At 49.5% G+C, this 16,936-nt stretch overlaps 1 protein-coding gene across 1 annotated transcript in view; it reads left to right on the forward strand.

The window, feature by feature from the left end:
* The window catches only part of RAD51AP1 (RAD51 associated protein 1), a 393,892-nt gene that overhangs the window by 48,546 nt on the left and 328,410 nt on the right, over positions 1-16,936 (forward strand). The window contains exon 6 of the mRNA XM_078673979.1: positions 3,523-3,678. Within this exon, the coding sequence (XP_078530105.1) occupies positions 3,523-3,678 (156 nt within the window). The remainder of the gene's footprint in view (positions 1-3,522; positions 3,679-16,936) is intronic.

Raw genomic sequence — 16,936 nt, forward strand, 5'->3', positions numbered from 1 at the left:
TCAGGTTTCTTTATGGAACAAAGATTAGATGCACAATATTTTGGAACTGTTTATCCTTCAACGTTGACTTGACCAAGAACCATACATAGGAGTTCCCTCCTGCGAGGTTTTGGAGGATATAACCTTTCACCCACTCCAGACGTCTTTGGAGTATTTGGGAAAAGGGGTCTGAGTGAGAAAGCACGACTGAGTTACTCTAAATGTCTTACGTTAGTTTTATCGCCCTTTCCAAACGCGTTGGGCGCCATGTAGTGTAGCTCCTATTTTCCCAATAGGCTCTGCGCATTGGAATAGTACCTACAGTAGTAAAGGCCTAGGCCAGACGTTAACTAGGTCTACTACTGTCGATGCTAGACTTAATTTTTGGGTTTGCCAGCTAAGCTCAGAGTTCGCTAGAAACTTTCTCGAATGTTCAAGGAAGGAATTAATTCCCCTGATTAGACAAGAAGGGATTTAGTTTCTGACAACCATAGAACATGACAACTTTGCTCTCCCCTAATCAAGAGTCAATCTCAAGAGTCGTGTGAGCACAAGGCAATTATTTTACTCAGTCAGTACGTGCATTCTTAGTCTCATCAGAATGTAGAGAAAAGGAAGAGACGGGCGTGTTCAATAAAAGATGTTATTTATTGATCAGTCTCTTTTCTCGTACAAGAGAAATGGATCGATATTATTGCAATACTTATAGTTAAGTAAAGTGCATACATTAAAAGCAATAGTATAAAATAATACTGTAAAAACATTGATATGGTTTCTGAGCCATATGATGTTTAAAATGATTAAAATATATTTACATACACATATACATTTGACTAAACGTACTCAACTGGTGTTTCTAAATACGCCTACCCCGTGTACCTGACCTAAGTCTAATGCGTGGGCGGGAATAGGAAGTTACAGTTTAAGTTAAGTTTGTTTTTGCCAAGTGAATAACTAAAGAATTCTCTGTGAGGGGTTATTCAGTTCTGTACCTGGAAGTTAGGATGAATGAGGAATGGTATCTCTTTCGCTGCTCTCGATATTCCAGGCTGCCTGCGAGGGCTGCCCAGAAGCGCCGGTGCTGGGTCTCTCGGCTTGAGATAGCAGCGCGTCTCTCAGCGCGTCAGGAAGGCGGGGCTGCTGCCAGCGGGGTCTGCTTCTGCTCTCGGCTTCGGCAAGTATGGCTGCTCCGTCTTGTCACCACGTGTGTGTTTGCATAGGGCAAGGTTGGCAATATTTATACCTTAAAGGTGCCGAGATTGACGTAAGGATGGACATAGATACGTCAATAAAGATGTCATACGACTTGCTCGTTAGCACATTCTTTACTAAAGTTCTCTGTGAAATCAAAACAATGGCCGCACGGATTATCCAGGTTGTCATAGGTTTGATTTGTTATGAGAACGTCGTATGCCTTATCAGGGGCTGGAGGAATGTCGCTTGTCTAATTAGATCTCAAGCGTTATGACCTAATCAGATAACACGTTCCTGTGCCGTAGTGTGACTGCGTCAGATAACGGTATCTGCATCATGGGGGTTTTCTTGCCTCATGGGCTGACTGTTAGTTAACTTGATAGTTAGTTTAACCAGAATAGGGTCAGGAATAGGGGGACTGATTCAGAACCTATAGAAATACACGACACCACGTTCACCAACACCACGTCCACCATGTCTACCACCAATACCATGTCCACCACCAATACCATGTCCACCACCAATACCATGTCCACCACCACCAAATCCACCACCACCAAATCCTCCACCACGTTCACCACCACCACCACCATGTTCACCACCACATCCACCACTATGTCCACCACCACCACATCCACCACCACCACGTTCGCTACCTGTGACGGTTAAAGTGTCACTGGAAGGCAGGGGTAATAGGAGTGCCAACCACCAAGTACACCACCACGTCCACCACCACCACGTCCACCAACACGTCCACCAACACCACCACGTCCACCAACACCACCACGTCCACCAACACCACTACGTCCACCACCACCACGTCCACCACCACGTCCACCACCATGTCCACCACCATGTCCACCACCAATACCATGTCCACCAACACATCCACCACCACCAAATCCACCACCACGTCCACCACCACCACCATGTCCACCATCACATCCACCACCACCATGTCCACCACCGTGTCCACCACCACCGTGTCCACCACCACCGTGTCCACCACCACCGTGTCCACCACCACCGTGTCCACCACCACCATGTCCACCACCACCATGTCCACCACCACCATGTCCACCACCACCATGTCCACCACCACCATGTCCACCACCACCATGTCCACCACCACCATGTCCACCACCACCATGTCCACCACCATGTCCACCACCATGTCCACCACCACTTCCACGTCCACCACCACTTCCACGTCCACCACCACTACCACGTCCACCACCACGTCCACCACTACCACCACCACCACGTCGTCCACCACTACCACCACCACCACCACGTCGTCCACCACCACCACCTGTGACGGTTAAAGGTCACTGGAAGGCAGGGGTAATAGGAGTGTGAACCCCGCCTGTGCATGGGACATTTAAATATACATTGGGTTCAAGAAGACGGGAATAGGGACTAGAAGTATTGCACCAGACCCAAGATAAATTTTGAAGAGGCACAATGTCACATGGGGAGAAGTGTGGCTCAATGGTTAGAGCAGGCAGACCTCGATGCAGAGCTTTGGCCAGGGACCAGGGTTCGATTCCTGCCTCTGCGGGTCTCGGGCTCGCTAATTCCCCTGACCGGATATTCTCGCCTCAGTGCCTATTCTGATCATGGGTCCCACGCTGCAACTCTGGGCAATAGCTTGCTTAGTCTCCACAACGGCCCCCCAACGCGAGGGATGCCTGGTCTGCACCATGGGGGTGCCCAGGAGTGGACACTTCACAGGGAAAGCCAGGAAGGGTTCCCTTGCGGTATTCGTACAAGCGTCGGGAAACCCACTGCGGGTAGCTGTGCGCTATACAAGTACAAAAACATTTACATTTACATGGGCTCCTGTAAAAGCACTCGCAGCTTCTCTACTGCACAGTGGCATACCTGCATGAGCCACTCACTCAGAACAAGCATTGGCATATGTCTCGCCTTTGGGACCTTATAAGTATTTAGCCATGCAACACTTGATGTTGTTGCACCAACGATATTGTGCTGGATAACTAAACACTTATAAGGTCCCAAAGGCGAGACCTGTTGGCTATGCCAATGCTTGTTTTTATATTTGTATTGCAGCCCCAACCATATCTGTTTTCAGAGACCTTTTGATAGTTAAGACTGAGGTGACAAAAAAGTGAATTTGTGTACATAGCTTCATTTGTAGAATTGTTTGTTGGGAATTTTGTTTAACTTACCCACTTTGTTTTTTGTAACCAAATGTATTGAGTTTTCTGCTTTACAATATAGAGAAGAACATCAAGTGATAATTAGTATATCTGTGAGCGCATTGGTAGTATAACCATAAGATATCATTATAACATCCTAACCACTGTCTAATCCTTTCCTCTACAGAGTTGGATACAATCACAGATTTTAAAGACCATGACCTTGGCACTCGCTGCCGGAGACGAGCTGCATCCAAAGCTTTATCTGATAAAAAGAAGATACAAAAAGATGTCAGTGACGATGAAGATAAGGTTGATGACTGTATGCCAGACTTGACCTCAGGTAACTGATGTGTTATTGGTTATGCTGCGCTTTGCTACAAGTTAATAGGCTTTACTGGAAAAGCATTAAACTGTAGAAAACGTAATGCCACCACCCTGAAACAAGTAGGCCGTTAAATACAACCATAAAAGTTATATTAAAATGTCACTATTTAGAGGATGGGGACTATTATTTATTTAACTTCTGTGCGCAATAAGCGATGTTTTTGGTGAATTAAATCAACTTTGTCTTGTACAGTAATAGTTTATTCTCCATCAAGATTGTTTTCTCTTACTTAAGGCTTATTGTTTTTTTCATTATAAACCTCCTTTTCTGTCTTTAAGAGCAATAACAGCCTGCCTTCCTTCGTTAAGTTAAGTATATATCGTTAATTGTTGGAAGCTGGCACTCTATATAGTTTAATAAAAAGAACACTGTGCAGAGAGTCCAGTTGGTCCCCAGGCGGTTTACAGAGGCAAAAGTAGATCATACTAACGCTCTCTTCTGTGGTAGTGTAGGCGAGCAATCAGTCTTATCAGAGGGTAGTGCTAAGTATTTGTTGTACTCACAGAGGCAATCAATGAGACACAAACTCAAAGATTAAATCTGAGACCAATTTAGAAAAATAACACTTTCTATATATATTTTGAAACCAAGAAGTTCGTTTAAAGGTAAGTACAGTCTTCAATAGCAATATTCACAGATAAGTAAATGTTCAAACTGGTGCGCTTTTATGCACAATGCAATCCTATGGGAGGAAAAGACAAAGATGCATAATGATAGGTACAATCAGTTTCAGGGGTTCACCTTCAGGGTACGGAGTTGTAGTGGGCCAAGGATCAAAGTACTACCAGTAGTTCTTCGGTAACCTCACAGGTGGAAGCAGGGTGCTGGTAAGGCTGCTAGTTGGCATGCTACGGTGTATGGGGGCCACCCAAAAGCAGGCTGCACGTAGGGGGCTTGTGGGCAACACTTGAATAGTCTGGAGCACACCCATATTATTTCTCACTTGTTCTTTTCTGAATTCATCAAGTTCGGCGTGCATGCACCCTTATAAAGCACTTGTAAAGATACTTCCAAAAATATGGACCTGCCTTTTGTAGATCCGAAAGTTTTGCACAGCCTTATGCACTAGTGTTTGAATTTCATCCACTTAAACCACAGTAATCAAGTCTTTATTCTTGTTTATCTTGCTTTTATTCATAGTTAATCCATCATGCCAAAGACTCGGAATTCCACAATCTTATGCACGTTGCTTATTCCAAAATTGCCAATCCAGGCCTATTCTAGAACAATTAAACAGATTTCCGAGTTCTTCTATTTACGATCTTTACACCCAATGCATTTCGGTTTATTTTAAACCTTCTTCAGGGGTATCTTTAGTATGTAAAATATATATATGCGTCTGTCAGCCAGAAGATCATGGTAATAATAACATCCAATCACTGATTTAATCATATGACGATAACATGGAAAATCATCTTAAATAACCCCGCGATGAGCTAACACATATTGTAAATTAATCCGCCCCTCTGCTCCCGCCCATGTAATATCCAACAAACAGAAATGCGTTTATACTTGTGTCATTACTGTGCCCCACACTTATGTTTTAAAAAAAATCTTTTTATTAACAAAGCATCAAAAGAAAACATCAGGTGACATCCATCGCTTCACATTTGTCTGATATACTTTTCCGTACCACAGGATAATACATACAGAATAGCATTTGGGGTTCACGGGGATTCCTGCGCTACCGCTTCGTCCCGAACACCTGGAGGAGCACAAATATCACCACGATACCTATTCCATTCTCCCCAAACCTTCCCCCTACTTCGCGGGACAGCCCCTGGCAACGTAGACCGACCTCTCCCTGTACATGCATCAATCCAGGTCCCCCATCCACCTCTTGACCCGGGGCGGTTGGCCAGCCCCCCACAACTGGGCAATGTTACGCTTGGCAATCATACACGCCAGGGTTGCCCACTGTCTCTCATTCACACTCAGGTCCGTGGGTTCCCAGACATTTAAAACACATCTTCGAGCCTCCATTGTCATCTCCACCCCCAGCACCTCTCGCATCTTACCACGAATTTTACTCCAATAGTCCTGTATCGCTGCACAGTGCCACAAAATATGCATGAAGGTTCCAAGCTCCCGGCACCCCCTCTCCCCCCCTCCAACACTCCCCACCCCCCCTCCGACACTCCCCACCCTCCGCCCGACCCATGTGCACCAACTGGGGCCCCATGACATATGTAAGATCTTTAACTGGACTAATCAGAGTCTCATCTGAATAGCCACTACCTTCGGAGAGGAGACTGCCTCCCTCCAGTCCTCATCATCTAATTCCAAGCCATCGGCGCCCCATTGTGCCCTAATAATTACTAGCGGGTTCTCCATGTTGTTGATAAGTTTTTTTATATATTAATGAAATGGTCTTTTCTGGGAGATGACCATCTAACACTCAATCTTTCAGTGGGTAGGGGCTTCTGGGAGTGTAGTGCCTCTGGGAATATGACTAAGCAGGGCGTGCCGGACGTGCAGGTAGCGATAACGCTCACTCTCCCGTAAATGGTACTTTTCTTGGAGGGCACCAAATGTGAGAATTGCGTCCTTTCCCCAGATATCCCTGATCTGCGTAATCCCAATGAGATCCCATTTATCAAACCCCTTTGTTTTCCACATGCTGCCCAACTTCTCCGAGTTCCATAGTGGGGTGGCAAGTGTGAGCTTTCCATCCCATTTAAGGTGTCGATAAGCTGCTTGCCACACACACACACTGCATGAGCCGACGGCCCAATGAGGGGAAATCGGCCGGCCCTGGCATTTTACGCCCTAGTGAAGTCGCCCCCCCCGGCACAAGCCCACGGTCCATAGCATACCTGGGGTCTCCGGGAGTCCCATAGATAGCGTGGTTAACCCCCGCTAGCTGGGAGGCCCAATAGTACTTACGCAGATCTGGCAAGCCAATTCCACCATCATACCAGGGAAGGGAGAGTTTAGAGAAGGCAATGCGCGGCTTGCCCTCCCAAAGAAGCTGTCGTTGAAGGGCCTCAATTTCCTTAAAGTAGGACGATGGCACCGGGTCCATTGCGTTCTGAATGCCCCACACTTTTAACCCAAATTGCTCAACACCAAACAACCCCATATTTCCACCAAACTCATATGGTACGCTCATCGCTGTATGTAAACTCACCCCCACACCTCATTCTTGTCACTTCTCCCATTATCCTTTATATAAGCTCTTACATACCTGATGTAATCTACTTTTGCAGGCGCCTTGTTCTTCCCATGCGCTCACAACATTACTGAATAACCACCCAATGCTCACTCGCTAACTTAAAAACTAAATTACCAACCCCACCTACAAACACCGTGATTTGCCTGTATTGCGTCCACATGTGCGCGACCCACCGAAACGCCTTGTTTAAAGCAATCCCACCCATATCCTAAGTCGTGTAATTAAAAATAATTCACAACCTCATTTGATCTCAAAATCAACACTTGCGTGAATCTCCATAACATGATCAATAGTCACTTAATGTATATTAACTCCTTCATGTCTGTAATGCTCATAAACAGTTTTTGACATGAAAACGAATCCTCCAATGCTCTTTGCTTATTTTCTTCCATCGGGGTGCTGACCAGGGTTTGAGCAGTTTTAATATACATCACTTGAATAGTCTGGAGTACACCCATATTATTTCTCACTTGTTCTTTTCTGAATTCATCAAGTTCTGCGTGCATGCACCCATATAATGCTCCGTTCCAGTAAGCACTTGTAATGATACTTCCAGCAATATGGACCCGCCTTTTGTAGATCTTTACACCCAATGCATTTTGGTTTATTTTAAACCTTCTTCAGGGGTATCTGTAGTATGTAAAAAATATATATGCGTCTGTCAGCCACAAGATCATGGATTACTGTGGTTTAAGTGGATGAAATTCAAACACTAAGGCTGTGCAACCCTTTCGGATCTAAAAAAAGGCGGGTCCATATTTTTGGACTTGTGGACAAGTCAGAGAGCTCCCAAATGGGGGCTTAGGTCACAGGGGGTCTTGGAGCAAGGGGGCACAGTCAGCTCGTCTGTACCCCGACTGGGCGGCCTGGTAGCAGAGTGGTTAGGTCGCCTGGGCCAGGTGCGCAAAGATGTACCTCGCGGTCAGGGGAAACAGCCAACAGGGCAAATTCAAAGCAGCTGGGACACTCTCGAAGTGGGTCACAGTGATGCCTATGTCCCTCGTCCTGGTGCAATGAGAATCCAGACTGGACTCTCACTGTTGTTGTTCGGTGCAGGGCGTCCCGGACTCTGGGGTCGATGCTGTATTGCTCCAGTTGGTCCTGATGTCTTCACACTCGTTGGGGAGACAGATCTGACCTTCCAGAGCACGAGTACCTTCTCCTGGTCATCTGTGGCATCAGTCTGGCCGGGGAGCTGCAAGGCGGTGGACCAGATTCAGCTTGTCAGTGCAAGCGGACTGCAGGGGAGTAACTTCTCTACTCCAAGCAAGACTGTTGGTTTTCAAAGTGCCGGCAGGCTACCCAAGACTTTGGTAGTTCTCTAGCTCGCAGGACAAGTCACTGTGTCGCCAACTGTCGAGAGAGGGCTGAGGCTGGCATGATTTTGTGCCAAAGTTCTGATGCAGTTCTCTTCAGGCAGTGACTCTTCTTCGTCCTTCAGTTGATCTGTCTAATCTAAGTTCTGGGGTTCAGAGGTGCCACCTAAAAACTACATTTAGTGGCGTTTCCAGGGAGTGACGGGTAGTAGCCAATGTGCTAACTACCTTCAAGGTGTCCACACTCTATATATGGCCATTCCTAGTGGAAATGAGCATAACCCTGACCCTAGAAGGCTGATTCTGTCTAAACCAACATGGAGGAATCGGAAAAGGGGGGTACACATAGCTGGCCTCCCCTAGGGGTGGTACTGGCAGAATGAGGGCACACCTCCTAATCTTACTAATTTTCCCACCTGTCTTGCTGCCCAAAAGTGGTCTCAGGACAGCGGGGTGAGGAACCTACACTATCTGGAGAGACCTGGGTTGCATAACAAAGACGGCAGGGCCTTTGAAACTTCCCGCCCTTGAATGCCCATCCTGCTTGGAGGAGGTGTGAACACCTCCGCACAGAGCCAGCTTTGTTCCTGGCCTCCGAGAGTGAAAGTTCTCACCTCAGGAGGAAAGAAACTGGTCTATGCTGGCTGCCTGTTCAAGAACAGTCAGGCAACACACTAGCATCAGTGTGGGTTTATTAAGACGAGGTGTTTGATACCAAACACTTTGGGATACAGTGAAGCCATCATGGATCGGGTGACTTTCACGGGGACACATCCACTCAGGCAGATCTGCCCACACATGGGTACAGTCGAGAAGCGCGAGTTCCATGCTTCTGGAACCACAATGTTTCCATAAAAAGAAAACTGGATACAGAGCTTTCCCAGGTGTTGCACCTAAGATATGAAACCTTGTGCCACCAGATGTTCGCCTAATCTGGTTAGGCACTGGGACAGGAAAGTCATAATTAAAAGAAGCCAAAAATTAAATACAATTAAAATAAATACAGCTACAATCTGATAGAGACTACTAGCCGCAGATTTCTTCACGTAGAATTATCCCCAGGCATGAGACTGGATCCGGAAAACTTTTGCCACAGCATCACTGCGTGCCGGGGGCGGGGTGACATTACGCGACTCCACCCAGGTGTCATCCGCGTATGTGACATCAGCGAGGTCACATAAGACCCACCCCGGTGCTCCTACGTCCGTTCTTTCCTTTTCCGTGTTCAACGCGGATCCGGTCCTTACTACGGGCTTGTTTGGACCCTCTTTTTTTTATTCCATTGTCCCTTCTTTGTGGAACAGTGTGCGAATGCCTTCGGGCTTCAAGACTTGCACGTCGTGTGGGCGTCCTATGTCGGCGAAGGATCCTCGCCTCATTTGTATGTGGTGTTTGGGGGAGGATCATGGCACCACTGATTGTGCGGCGTGCCAACAGTTGATGCCGAAGTCGGCACGGCTCTCCAGGTCCACGTCCTCCCCTCGGTTTGCTTTGGCAGAGGGCTTCAGATACGGCCGTGGTCGTCGTCCTTGCCCTTTTCTGATGTCACGTGATTGTTACTCCCCGGTGGGTAAGTGTCGCAGTTTGTCCCCGCAGGTTTCCGGCCTGCCGGTGCCGAGGGCTCTCCGTGATGCGGCCCCGCGTGTCATCCTATCCACCGTTTCCCGGTGTTGGGGCATCAAGAGTCCAGATGGAGACATACGTGGTGGCTTTGCAGGCCTCGCTAGCGTCTCCTTCCCTTCCTGGGGCGTCTGCGGATCCCTTGCCTTGCGCAGGGCCCTCCGCGGCACTGCCGGTGGCTCCGACGCCGACTGGTTCGGACCCAGGGTTGGAGGATGTGGTGCTGTTGGGATGCGGCTCCTCTGGGGCACCTCCTACAGACCAAGGCGTCTCTGCCTCGCCGCAAACTCCCGCGGGAGCCCCTTTGGTGTTGCGGGAGGTCGTCGGGGCTTGAATCGCATCCCCGAGCCCCTCTCGGTCCTTTGACAAGGAGGTCCTGTCCAAGGCCGAGGTGACGCTGCTACGGCACTGGCAACGGCTGGACCGTGCGGAGCCACAGGGGTCCGTGGACCTTCCTCGTCCTGCTCCAGGTCGTGGCTGGGTGGTGACCCCTCACCCCTCCCCATGGGCGGCTGCCTCGTCGGGGGTTGAGTCGGATGTTAAATCGTCCTTGGCGCCATCACATGGGTTGCCGGACAATCTCCGCCGCATTCCGGGCCGTGGCTGGCGGAAGGCTTCGGGTCACTCCTCAGGCCCTTCTCGTCCCTCCGCGCAGGTGACTGCCTCGGCGGGGGTCGAGTTGGAGTCACTCCGGCACCGCCCGAGGCCAGTTCGGCTCCAGCTCCACTCTGGTCCCCGATCCAGTGTGACTGGGAGGAACCCTGTCTGGTGACGCTGGGTGCTGCCGACATTTTGCATCATGCAGCGGACTCTACAACTCCACGCAGGAGTCGTGCTGCAGATTTGTCTTCGGACGCTCCGTCTTCTCCGCAGGCAGGCTGTATATTGGTGTCGTCCTCCACGGAGACTGGTCGCCGCCTGGTATCTTTTTCACCGGCGACGTTGAAGGGCTGCCCCCCGCCTTTCCTGAGGCAGAGGTGTTTGTCGGAAGAGCGGCAGGTCCCTCATTCTTCAGCTCCTTCTGACTTCCAGGTTTGGTCCTTGCCCGGCCCGCTTGGCTTCGGGGACGGCCGCCTTAGTTTGCAGCCGTCGCCCACGGAGGAGCTGCTTTCTCCACCGCGGGGCCCTACGGAGGCGGGTGCGGCCTTTGCTAACGCGGTGTCCATGGCCTTGGGCATTTTGTGCATGGATGACCCCGTTGCTCACTTTCCGGTAGACCATCTCTTAGAGCAGAGGTCTTCAAACATTTGAAGGTTGAGCCCCCCCAGCTGAATTTTTTTAAATGTCGGGCCCCCCCACCACCTGACAGAAATTTCTGGAATCTGGTACACTACATAATCGACCGCCACCCGCATATCCCTGGCCATATCCGGCAAATAATGTTCAAAACAATGAGTGTTTCCTCCTTCTCCATGACTTCGCTCACTACCACTCACCAACAATGCACCTCATCTCTCTATAGCACCTTTCTAGCAAACATAAAATCTTTTTATAGTGGTAGTCATAGTTGCATCATACTCAGGGGCCTATGTACAAGCCCCTATAGACACCACACCGTCACTTTTTACGACGTTGTGGTGGTGATAGGGGCATTGCCGTATTTACAAGGCAGAGTTAAGCCACTCCGTATTTACAAGGCAGAGTTAAGCCACTTAACTTGGCTTAACGCTGCCTTGTAAATAAGGCCCCTTTCATGCTATGCTTAGCATGAAAGGGTGGGCAGTGGGTGTTGCGGTGGGCGTTCCACTGCAACAGGCACTGATTTTGATGTTGCGCCCTATTTACAAGGGCAGCGTAAAAGTGAGGCAGCGTTAAAATTAAGAACAGGGAAAGTCTGGTCTTAAGCTGGCGAAACTAGGAGAAATGCATTATTTCTCCTCATTTTTGCTTCATCCATGTGTGCTGCCTTGTGCAGCACACATGGAAAAAGCAAAGTGCCTTGTATTTGTAATCTTTAAAAAAAATCCATTTTGTGATTTCTGTGTGTGCTGCATTAAGCAGCACACAAGGAAGTGGGACAAATGGCATTTAAAGATTGTTTATGTACAGGAAGTTCCCCTTCCTGAACATAAACAATATTTTCCCTGCACCCAGACACCCTTGAACTATGGTGCAATGGTGTCTGCGTTGGCGCTACACTGCTAAGGGGAAATGCAAGGCTGCACCATATTGTTGTAAATAGGGTGCAGCCTTCCGTTACTGAAGTGGCGGAGAGAGGCTTTAACCCATGACTGCTAACGCCTCACTCCGCAACTTCCTTGAACATATGCCCCTCAGTTCTTTGATCTGCTTGGTACACCTTCTTTGTAGCAGGCACATTAACCCTCTGTGCTGTGAGGGTGGCAGGAGTGCTCATGTGAGTGCACAGTGAGGTATGCGACAGTGTGAGTAGGGTAAGTGGAGTGACTGCAGGGTGAGTGAGGTGGCCATATGAATTTGGGTGTGCATGTTAGTGCAGAGTGGGACCTCTGTTTAAAACCAAACCTAGCCTCCCTCTTCCTACCCCTCCGGATTAGCTCAATCTCCCTACAGCGCTGGGACGCCCCTGGGTAGCCATCGTGCTCTACAAATCCTCATTCCATTCCATTCCATTCCATGAATGCATGGTTAGTGATGGGCTTGTTTAAGTGAAATTGCAGATTGAGCAGTGAGTGAGACAGGTGAGTGAAGTGTCACATGAGTGCAGGGTGGGTAGTGTGCTCGTGTGTCTACAGGTTGAGGTACAGGGAAATCTGCGAAAGTGCATTGTGAGAGCAGCGTGATTACTGAGTGCAGGGTGAATGGTGTGAGTGCATGGGGGTCAGTATGAGGGAATTGTGATCGCTGTGAGTGCAGGGTGAGCATGAAAGTGAAGGGCGAGAATGAGGAGCAAGTTGTCTGAATGCAGGGTACATTCTCAGACACTTGCAGTAAATAGTTGCAAAATAGTTGCTTTCAGTTTTAGAAAAGGGAGCTCCTTGCCTCCCACTGCAGCTAAAGCATTTCAGCTGTAGGAATTAACCAGATAGGCCCCCCCCAAACATAGCTGCCAAGGTTTCAGATTGCTATGTGTGACATTTTCTTAATTTCAGTGTAATTATGAGTGACATTTCAAGGACTATGAGTGACAATTTCTCACAGGAAAACTCAATCAGTGAAGACGAGGTAAACATACATATCAGAAATGACACCCATGTGAGTTGTGAACCGAGATAACCATAAACGGTGCCAAATTTCTTTAAGTTTAGAATTTAGATATATATGCAATAATATATGCAATAACATATGGAAATGCAGTAGAAAATCCTGATGAGACGTAACATTAATGCACTATAGTAATATTGCAGTAAAAAAATCCCTGATGCATCGCAACAAAGCTTAAAAGAGGTATAGGCGAGGAAGGTTGATAACAGGAGCAACCTTGTAGGTCAGCTCACTCAGCCTACTCAATTTACTTAGCCTAGTAAGCTCAGTAGCTCACCCCCAAGTAACTAATTTAGTTATTTACTTTCTTTGTTGAATAAAAATATTGGAGGACCAAACAGACAACTGTCCAAATATTCCACCCTGGTCATTTACATCTTGGAGGGAAGAACTGACATAACTCGAGCTCTCTGACTGCATGCCTGTCTCAGTTTTGCACATTGAACACAAGCTGTTCCGAAGAGCCTGTCGGTGTGACTGGGAGAGAGGAGCTGCAGCACAGACGACCTGAAGAGAGGGCACTAAGCACGAATGGCATGACCTTCTGCGGAGTGTCACTGAAACCTTAGAATGCAGCCGGTCGACCCACCCTGGCAGGCGCGCGCGCATGTTTAATATCATATGTACGCCATGTTCCTCGGCTCCTTCAGCATGACATCCACACGCTGCACAGCAGCGCCGAGAGGTCACGCCGGGGCCGTTTTGGATTGCTGCGCCGTAACAGCGAGGAAAGGCTGCTCTTAATAAATGCTTTTACTTGGCGTTTTCATTTCGACTGGAAAATATGAGTCTTGCATCATGATCCCTTCCGAAGTGCCCCGAGATGCCTGAGACTGCTCTCGGGGCGTGTCACACACAGCATGTCCTCTGCCACAGTCACTGCTGGCTGAAAGAGAAATCTCGTATTGTTAATGAGGCTTTAATAGTTTTCACCCCTTCTTCGGGCCCCTGCAGCTTCACTCTGCCGTCTGTTTCTTTAATCAGTAGAGGACAAAGGTGAGATTTACGGCGGAGGACGCGCCCCCCCCTGAGACGGCGGCGCGCCCCCCTGGGGGGCGCGCCCCACAGTTTGAAGAACACTGTCTTAGAGGTTCTCCACCAGGGCTCTGGTGGGAGGGAGATCTTACTTCCCTTTGAGGGTTCGCTCCTTTCTTCCCTAACGTGGGCTTGGAGGCGTCCCGCCTCAGGGGATCCAGTGCCTCACCACCTTCTGCACCGGCATCTTATTTATTTATTTATTTTATTTATTTTGAAGCTTATAAAGCGCACGGCTACCTCCGGCGAAGGTGTCCCGGCGCTAAGATTACCTTCTGGCGCCGCGTGACCCGGCGTGCCTTTCCCCCCACCTTTCTGCTGCCAGTCCGCTTTTGCGGACCACCTTTCCCTCCCTGCCGCCACTGTTGACTCCTCCGTCCTGGGAGGCCATGTTTGCCTCGACCAGCGCTGCCCTGCGGGCCCTTAACACCTTGTGTGTTTTGGCTAGGGCCTCCTCTTGTTTATGGGACTCGGCTGAGTCTCTGTGATCCGCAGCCTCCCAAGAGACTGTCCAGCTGGACTTACAGCATCATGCTGTGGATGGCTGGGAGCTAGCAGGGTTTATTCTCCGCTCCGCTCTAGACATCTCAGAGGTGGTGGGCCGGGCCAAGGCTTCCTCAGTCGCCGTCCTTCGCCATGCTTGGCTTTGGAACGGCGTGTTCCCTGAAAATATTCTGGAGCCGCTCATTGATCTTCCGTTTGACGGCAGCCTGTTGTTACATGCCCTGACTGACTCCGCCATCCAAAGGTTCCTAGCGGGGCTCCGTCCTCCTCCTTCTCCTCCACCTTCTCCTCCACCTTCTCCTCCACCTTCTCCTCCACCTTCTCCTCTCCTCCTTCCCCTCCTCAGTGACTGCTGAGTTGGGCTGGTTCTGGGCCTTCTTAGGCAGCTTGTTCTGACTGTGAAGTGTGCTTTCTGGCCCTAGAGTCCTCCTTGGGATTTTGGCATTGTTAGCTGCTGGGCGGCCCTTTGTGGCCTTTGTGTGTGTATTTGCTGGAGTTGTTGAGCAGACTCTGCCCTGAGATTAGGCCTTCTGCTTTGTTTGGGCTGCTTGTCAAGCTTTCTGCGGGGTGTTTTTCCCCGTGGTCCTTTTGCTTTTTCCTCTTCTTCCGAAGAGGGTTCCCATATCTTGGGACTTACCGTACCCTATGTGGGGTAGTGGTAGCTGTTCTATAGCTTGCGCTCTGCTAAGGAGTTCTGGTCGCCTTCGGGTGCCGGTTCTCCGTGGTGTTTCTGTATGTTGCTTTTGCTTCTGGAGGTTGTGTGCGCGGCCCCTCGTAGTGTTGGGTCCAAGCATTTTCTCACCTTCCTGCCCCTGTCCTGAGGGCTGGGGTGATTCTGAGTGCTCCCTTGTCAAGCGCAGACTGCCCGGTCTTTCTGGGGCCCATTGCTGTTCTTCTTGCTTTTGTCAGCTTATGACTGTTGGTGCTGTTATGTCTGGCCTGTTGCCTTCCATCTAGAGGGGGCTTGCCTTCCTTCCCTCTTTTCCTTGGGCTTTCTGGGTGTCTTCTTCTGCTTCTTCCTCCTCTTCCTGACTTAGCATTGGATGGAAGCTCTGTCGACTTGTGAGGGAGTGGAGTGCTTCGGCCCCTCTAGCCTTGCCCTTGGTTCTTCTGCTGTGAGGGTACGGGCCTCTTCAGTCTCTTTTTCCACATACACCCTCTGGGGTCGGTGGTGTTCTTCTTGTGAGGGTTCCTCTTGCCTGGCGGGGATGAAGTTTCTCTTCTAGCCCCCAGATCTGGTCCCCTGTGGGGCCTTCTGTTCCTTTCAGGCTGCTAAGGTCCTTTCTCAGACCCCTCCTTCACCGTGGGTATTGCTAGGGTATCTATTCTTCGTGAAGGAATCTGCCGCTAGTAGTCTCTATCAGATGTACAAGTTACTTACCTTAGGTAACAATGTATCTGGTAGAGACTATTCTAGCCGCAGGTTCCTTAACGGCCTGCCCTTCCTCCCCGTTCTGCGAGGACCCTTGTGTTGGTCTTTGGTACTCGCCTCCTGGTGGGGGGCTGTGTCTCCTGTGAGTCCCATCTTTGCTCATGACGAGTGGCTCTGTCTGGTTGCGGTTCATTCCTCATCTTAGTTGCTTGGAGGATGAGGTTATGGTGCTTCTGTGCTGCTCTGGTTGCTCCAGGTTTGGGGGGGTTTACCTTCAATCCCTGTCCTTCACTCCCCTCCTCTCCTCTCCCTTCCCTTCCTGTTGCTGCTGAGGGTCCTGGCCCCTCTGCTTACCTCTGAATAGGGGTAGGCCTTGCCCTTATTCCTTGTGGGGTGGTTGCCCTCTAAGGTCGGGTGGCTTGGAGGTTTGTGTTTCTGTCTGTCTTGGGACTGTCTCCCCTTCCTGATTCTGGATGGGGTGGTGGGCCTGTTGCGTGCATCATGGCTTTTTACGCATGTTCCTTGTTTCAGGGGGAAACTGGCAGGGTGGCTGCTCAGGGCTCTGCTCTGTTCTTTCTTCTGCCCCTGCCTTTGGACACTGCAGTGTTGCACTGTTCCTTATGGTGTCGTTTGCCTCCTTTTTTTTTTTTACTCTTTCGCACACTGTTCCCATGTTCCTACAGTTTTTTGTCTGGTGGCTCCGCGTTGTGGTGCGGAAAAGTTCTCTGAAGAAAACTGATGTAGGCACGCCGGGGTGGGTCTTATGTGACCTCGCAGACGTCACGAACGCGGACGACGCCTGGGCGGTGTCGCGTGGTGTCGCCCCGCCCCCGGCACGCAGGGTTGCTATGGCAAGTTTTCCGGATCCAGTCTCACGCCTGGGGATAATTCCACGTGAAGGAATCTGCGGCTAGAATTGTCTCTACCAATACATCGTTACCGAAGGTAAGTAACTTGTACATTATCAAATACACCTATAGATGCCAAAAGTGAAACAGGCTTCAGGAG

This window comes from Lissotriton helveticus, chromosome 1_1 (genome assembly GCF_964261635.1).
Source record: "Lissotriton helveticus chromosome 1_1, aLisHel1.1, whole genome shotgun sequence".
Taxonomy (NCBI): Eukaryota; Metazoa; Chordata; class Amphibia; order Caudata; family Salamandridae; genus Lissotriton; species Lissotriton helveticus.